We start from the raw sequence: 7,778 nt of genomic DNA, 5'->3' as shown, positions 1-7,778 counted from the left end.
CATATAGGCAGGTGACTCTGTTTACTCCGAGTTCGCGATTAGAAGGGAGTACTGGGAAACCCGTATCTTCGACTAGGTGACATACGCTTCTTTCACTTGTCTCCAGTTGAAGCAACGGCCTACAAGCCCTTGTCTTACTGAAGGGAGCAACGGCGGAGGTGCTTGTTCACATTCCTAGGCGGCCTTGGTGATACCTAAGTCCGTATAGTTCGACTATCAAGGGTTTTTGGGTCTGATAAGCTGATCCAGCTTTTGCCCATCGGAGGGGGTTGCTTATAAATCTATTAAATTTGACAAAGAACACACTAATAACGGGTTTATCACATAGGCTGTGGCCCAAGATAAACCGCACCCGTTACAATATATATGACAGTAAATATATATTTTTAAATAATTTATTTAATAATCGCAACGTACACTCATTGGTTGCATTTGAATATAAAATGAGGAATGAAAACAATCGGTTAATTAATGATTAATAATTGTCAACTCTCATAATTTGTGAGAATCGCAATTTATTACGGAATCATCATGCAGACATGATACATAATCAGTGTGCGGTTTTCGTAACGCGGAGCACTTAAGGGGGGGTACAGCTTGGACGGTCTAAAATTATACCTAGTTTTGGGAGTTGTTTTTTTTTTTAAAGAAAATGAAAATACTTACAGTAATTTGATTTTGAGAGCTTTATTTCTTATAGTTTCAAGATCATGTTACTTGTATGCCGTCATTTCGTTATTAATTTCAATGCAAACATTCTGAAATGTTCTTAAAACTATAAATAACAATGCATTCGAACTCAATTTGTTTTAAGTGTTCTAATATTATTAAAAAAAAAAAAAACAACAACAAACAGGAATGATTTTAGACTGTCCGAGTTGCCCCCCCCCCCCCCCCCCCCTTAAGGTCAAAGCAAAAGGGAAAATTTTTAAGCCTCATTAAGCTTTCCATCGCGTAGTTTGAAGCGTAGCGGGATGCTACCCTATAACTTGCGAGTTTAAGCTCAAGCATCCTTTGACTTTGCTTCTGTTTGTGCCTTCCTTCGAGCTACGCGAACGATCCGTTTCAGTTCCAGAATAGTTCGTTTGATGTGCACCAATTGGCGTTCAACGTCATCGCGATCCACTTCTACGGGAATCCCCTTGCGCCTGCAAATCTGCTGATAAACATTCCAGCAACACGCTCGAACTTGAGTCAATTCGAGATGCTTCGCTGCAGTCGTTTCCTTGATTCTCTGTACCGCAGTTTCCCAACGCAAAGCGTTCACTTTCGCTTTGTCGTATCTGCCCTGTAGATCCGCCAATCTGTTGTTCAAATTTATTAACTTTTGAGCCTTGTCGTCCGTCAGACGAACCTGTAGAAAGTAGAATAGAAAATAGGTAGCTAAATCGGTTTTTCGATTCAACAAATACTGTAAGGCTGTTATACAATCCTGGGAGATTTCAGTACCATTTCTGTGCTTGCGTCCTCCAGTGCTTGAAGATTTTCATCCTGTCGTTCGGAAAGTTCTTTTCTAGCCTCGGTTAAGCATTCGTATCGCGTCAGAATTTCGGATATAGATTGAAATTGCCCTGTCTCAGAGATCACTCTCTCCAAATATTCTTGATACATACCGTAATCTGCCACGTGTTTCTCCATGCTTTTTTTTATTTCTTTCATGTCGTTCAACTTCGCTTCCATCTCCCTTATCTAAATTTGTTACTGGTGTTAATATTTTCGATAGTAATTGTACAAGTGATGGAAAACAGGGAGTACATCCTGTTGTTGCGATTATTTATACTTTTACCTCTTCTCGTCGTTTGTTTTGCAGTAAAAGCTCCTCGGCAATTTTGTGTTCGGCCCTTTCTCGTTTTTCTTGATTTTCCTTGGCAAATTTATTAAACTTTTGAAACGACTGACGAAAAATAAGCTCCTTTCGCCTCAATTCTGCCCAGTGCTTATCCATTTCTTTTCTTTTCTCAATCTGCTCCTGCTGTTTCTCTGTTAGTTGATTCTCGGCTAGGTCTAATTCGCGACGTGCCTTCACCAATTCGGCTGCCGGACTTATTCGAGCAACGTCCCATTCTGACAATTTTCTGAAATTTTCAAGCCAAAATATACTCTCGTTATTCAAGACTTCGGCAAACATCGTTATTGTCAGGATGACGGTGAGTAATTCGATCAAATTAGTATTTAGACCAATTTTTATGTGATGTAAAATACCAAATACTTCACTTTATATTCCTGCCTTCTGCTTTGGATATGAAATATTCCGCTATAGCTTTCTGCGGGTCGGTAGTGATTTGCGCACGATGAATGAGATTCTTTGAATTTTTCACATGTGGCGCCATATTTTACCAGATGTATACAGCAGGTATTTCTTATGAGAGTAGAGGATAAATACGATCAAAATCATAAATAAATTCAGTAACCAAACACTGTAAAGGGCACGTGTCACGGTAAAAATACCTTCTTTGACACTGCTGCATAGCGTGTTTATCGATCAAACTATTTAAACGAGGCAAGCTCGCGCCTTCGCGGCTCTAGCGCCATCTGTGTATAATAAAAAACATATTTCAGGAGCAGCTGGGTATTTTTGTTACACAAGTTTGGCGGGACACCCATTCTTTGAATCAGTCTGAATACAGAAAAAAGTCTTATCATCATGAATATATTCCGATAGTAAAGGGAATACATTCTTAACTGACAAGAAGTAAATCGATGTATTTCAAAAACCAGATACGTCGAAAATACTTGACAATTTTAAGTTTTTGGAAAAACCATACGGATTTTTTATATTATACTTTTGCTCTGTACGACGCGAGACCGTACAGAGTTTCTTGACGGTGTAAGTCTTGTGCAAACCGTAATTATACATACTTATTGTTGTATACATATATTACGTTGTAGAACGTAATTACTCTCGAGTTTCGCCAGACGTCTAACTTTCTCACTGTCTGATATTATCGCTAGGTGAATCATGATTCATCGATGACGATAATGTACGCTTCTATATCCTGTGAAAAAAAACCGAGATAACAATGATAAAGCTCGTTTATAGTATGGTGTGAGCTACAGTCGCATAGAAGCTATACTTCTACAAATATAATCGTATCTAGAATCCGGTAGCGGGGTTAATGCAGATTCAGACAACACGTGGACGTGCGAGTGCGGTCAGCTGTGCGGTTTACGTATTAATTCAATTAAAAAGTGCTCTCCGAAATAAACAAAAAATGTGTGGTACGAGGTACTGTTGTGTTGTGGATTGCAAAAATACTCAATCGAAAAATCCAGAGTTTACTTTTTATTCGTTTCCGAGACGAAATTGGGAAATTAGCACGAGAAATGAGTGGATAAAAGCTGTCAGAAGAATGTAAGTAATATTATAACAATTTGATACAAGGAATCAACGTATTGAAAATATGCAAACGTCAGATTTTCTGTAATGTTTTATTTTTATAGTACACCAGATAACAAGCCATGGCAGCCGAATAAGAACACTCGGATCTGCAGTGCTCATTTTATTGGTGATAAACAGTCCAACATCGAAAACAGCCCAGCGTATATTCCAACAATTTTTCCGCCTGTATCCAAAAAAAAAGTCATACCAAAATCGGTCATAGCTAGACACGAGCGACTTCTGATAAGAAAATCTGTCATTTATTAATGTTGTTATAAACCGAAATAAAAAATGTAGTTTTCTAAATCTAATTTCAATAACCAATATACTTATTCCTTTATTATTTATATTTTTTTGATAAGGAGATACATCTCCATTTTCCATTTCTGTTTTGCATGTATAGACGCAAAGTTCCTGAAAATATATTTTTTTACATTATTATTGAACTATTCATTTATCTCATAATTAATACATACCTCTAATTTCACTTCGTACGGCGGATTATGTACTCTCGTCCGTGGTATTACTTTCCTACGGACGATTCGTTGTCCACTAGCTTCATCATCAATTTCGACGACCTACTGAACATGATGGCTTTGGAATAGTTTATACCCTATAAATTTTTAATTAATTGATCATCGTATTGTTAGTAATACGATAATCTTAAAATTAAGTACGTAGTAAAAATTACAATGAATTTGAAAGAATATCTCATATGTTTCGTGCATTTACTTACCTTTCGACACAGATTTTCCGCGAAAGAATTCTGCATGGATATTCTGAAATCCACATTTGACGATAGTGTGGCTCATAATATCACTTTTAATTTCATATTGCACTGAATAAAACAATAATTTAAAACAACGTCCTCGAGTTGCCGCCGTTAACCGACAGATAGCGTTGCCGTCGTTTCGCCATGATATCCAAGAGGCGTATTGCAGCGCTTAATTCAGTCCAATTCAGTCAGCGCAACAGCCTGGAACAATTTCACGATCAGTAACGAACAGAGCGTTTATAGGATCATTTTTCGTTTCTATAATACATCACGATAGGCAGTCGAGGATTGTGATTTTTTAATAACGTTTGATTCACGCATTTTCGGAAGTCTCGGCTCGCATATTTATTCCTAGTCGAAAATGATGACTAGGAAAGAAAAAACCAATAAAAGGAGAAGACGAAGAAGAAGAAACAAGGTGATTGCTCGCATGAACGGCCGGTACTTTCAGCTTCAGATTAACTGGCAGCTTCGTCGCGAGGCTGCGGTCAATCGAATGCCCCTCAGCAAGACTCTTGAAGATATAATCAACTACATCAGGGAACACGAGCAAACCGATTGTCTAGTAGTAGGATTTGCATCGGAGGAGTTCAACCCCTTTCATCCAGAGATTCCATGCATCAGCACTGCGTTAGTTGACTGAATTAAAAGTAAATTTAAAACTATTTTTATACCCAAGTGCATGGTTGCCATTCATTTATCACCGATCAAATTACGGTTGTTGAACTTTCTATAGAAATAAAACAATTTTTGAACAAAATAATTGCTGTATTATTTAGTATTGATATACTCTCCTATTACATGTTAAATGGTACTTTATTGTCATCGAATGCACGTGAAATTTTACATCTAACAATAAGACGTCGTCTCAAAATTTTAGTTGATAATTATCACAGTTATCGAGGAACGCAATAAGCGTATCTTATCGAGCTATGTGTCATATAAGCGTCTATATTTTCCAATCGGGACATTTACAGCTGATGATGGAGCAGTGAATTTATTTTCATTCGAATTTACATTGCATTGTCTGAATTAGTTCTCGAGAAAGACGTATTGAATAAAGCTGTGGGAAAACTAATGGACTTATTGTTAGGTGTAAAAAGAGGTGAAATTTCAGTATTCTATGTCGACGCGATATTACATTGGGATCTTATAAGACGGGTCGGTAAGTGCAGAGTACTAGAAGTACCACCGCGCCCACTCGTGCCCGGTAAAACATAACGAAAAATAACACGAGGCAAATTTCACGTGCAAATGACTAACGACGCAAATGATACGAGAAACAAAGGCTATGTTGATCACAGGCACGTAAAATTTCTATGTAAAGAAGCTCATTTCGGAGCCATCAGAGCTCTCATTCCTTTAATCGTGCCAATCCTGTACAGTTTTAGTTACAATAAGTTTGATTGCGTCTTGAAAAATGGCGCCAACTGGATCATAATCTCTCACGTGATCTCTGCTCTCTGATGGCATTCTTGCACTGGCGTCAATCTAATGATTAGCAGCATGATTAGCAGCATCCAGGGCTGTCAAGGTATGTATATGGGCTATTCCGCGTCAACCGGATCAGTCATCTCTCAGATATTTTTTTAATTTGGCATGTGGATTGTGTAGGGGGAGTTAGATTTTTGTGCCAAAGCGCGAATCTCATAATGCAAAATTCGATTTTTTATTAACAGTAACAAATTAGACTCCCATTTTTTTCAAGAATTCATAACTTCGGCAAAAAATTAGGTACGATATTTTTTTTTTTTTTCAAATTACGCGGAAAGCTCCATAGAATTTAAAAAAAATACGAAATGGTAAAAAAAAGTTGTTATCAATTGTTTATTTAACAATTAATTTTTCAAAGATTTTTAAAACAGCGACTGAGATGAACAAAAAATTTTTTTTAAATTCTGACATGTTCCTTGAACTGTACTACAACCTGTGAATTAATTCCAGAGAGGTGTTTTTCTTCGGTTACCGTCCACCGCTGCCCCGCGGTGGCGTCGCAGCGTTATTTTAGAGTCATTTTCACGATGTAGGACATGATTGAAGAATCTGAAAAAAATACTGTACCTTCATAAGGCCTGCTCAAAGCGATAAGTGAAGTTTCAAGAATGTGTTTTCACCGTTTTTTTATTACAGAGATTCAAAATAACGGTTACACACCATGAGAGTGCACACAAATGATAATATTTACATAACTTGCTACTTATTTTAGTACTTATAATCACCCCCGAAGATATGTGGAAGCTGCGAAATGAACGCACTTACAATTATATATTTTATACAAATAAATCGCTTATTCTATGGATACAATCTATTAATCTTTGATCAAACTGAGCATTAAACTTAGAAATGTGAGCAAAAGTTTTCGTCATAACTTACACGGCTATCTTAGCGCATAGATTTACGGGTGAATGACTCATCAGAGGAAGAGTAAACCCTACATTCTACAGTTTTTATTGACAGAGGTAAAAATGAATGGAATCGTCGATTGCCTTCGACCGTTATTGCTTGGTTCAATCGCGGCTTCAATAATTTTTCATCTTCTTCATGTGCGCTGTTGCTGCAGAAGTCAAATGTGATATTTTTCAATGCACTCACACTCCATTCGAATAATTGCCTTGGAGTCAAAATATGATTTTCATTGGGCCGCTGTAGGCTTGCACGTGCAGCAAATCTTTTCACAGTTCCACCAATGCCATCACACGGACTTTTTCCATGTGACGTTGCAAAGAAATGCCATTCAGCTTCGACATTAAAGTCGTCAAAATGATGAGTCAAATTAATGAAGTTACTTTTATTTTTATATTGTGCACTAGCACCGTCAGTAAAATAAATCATTTTCTTGATAACTTCACTACCGAAGAACTCAAAAAGCCTACTGATTAGTTTCTTCTGAAACAGATGGACCGCGACTGTATTATGTTGTAGATTTTCTGAAATAATAACGAAGCTCTTATGCTTTAAGTCCTCATTTTCAACATAATACACAACAAAAGGATGGATGGTAGCTTGATTGTTATTCCAATGGAAGCTTTGAATTTCATCTTGAACAACAAATGCATAGTTTTCAGCAAAGTCACCCAAAACTAAGAACTCCCCTGGTTGTAGACGACTTTTTCTGTCTTTCAAATATGCACTTTGCTGTTTAGCGATGAAATCATGTTTCTTGAGGGCTATCGTCTGTTCCTTTAGCGTCTCGAGGAACCTTTCCGTTTCTTGCGTGATCGTTTCTAAAACAGATCGATCCGTATGAGTCCACCGTTTGTAGCTGATACTTTCTACGAAATTATCGTCGAATAAACTTTCCATTTCATGTGTAACCATATCAAAACTTGGACAACTACTACAATCACCACGATAGCACAAAGGATTTGGAGAGTCACACGATATCTGTTTTATCAAATCGTGGTACATTCTTTTGAATATCTGACAAATTGAGCTAATCGCCACCAACATAAGTTTCACATTCTGGTGTATTTTGCGAACACAAACTGTATGTGTTCCTGTTGGTCCAGCTAAAATACACTGCTTTGGGCGGAGTTCCGCGAATTTTGTAAAACCAATTTTATCATTCGGATGCTGTTGCTTGAGCGCGGTGTAAGCTTCCGTCAGATCACACAAAACAAATCG

General features: G+C 37.4%; 1 protein-coding gene across 1 annotated transcript; it reads right to left on the bottom strand.

The window, feature by feature from the left end:
• Positions 1–899: 899 nt before the first annotated feature.
• On the bottom strand, positions 900–2,439 carry LOC124214773 (coiled-coil domain-containing protein 42 homolog). The gene is made up of 4 exons (XM_046617403.2): positions 2,215–2,439; positions 1,787–2,075; positions 1,450–1,689; positions 900–1,354 (listed from the first exon to the last, which is right to left on the bottom strand). The coding sequence occupies exons 1-4, from the start codon at positions 2,328–2,330 to the stop codon at positions 1,004–1,006; spliced, it is 996 nt and encodes a 331-aa protein (XP_046473359.1). The 5' UTR covers positions 2,331–2,439; the 3' UTR covers positions 900–1,003.
• Positions 2,440–7,778: the final 5,339 nt, after the last annotated feature.

This window comes from Neodiprion pinetum, chromosome 3 (assembly GCF_021155775.2).
Source record: "Neodiprion pinetum isolate iyNeoPine1 chromosome 3, iyNeoPine1.2, whole genome shotgun sequence".
Classification (NCBI taxonomy): Eukaryota; Metazoa; Arthropoda; class Insecta; order Hymenoptera; family Diprionidae; genus Neodiprion; species Neodiprion pinetum.
The sequence above is the reverse complement of the archived record's forward strand: the minus strand, read 5'-3'. Positions and strand labels throughout refer to the sequence as shown.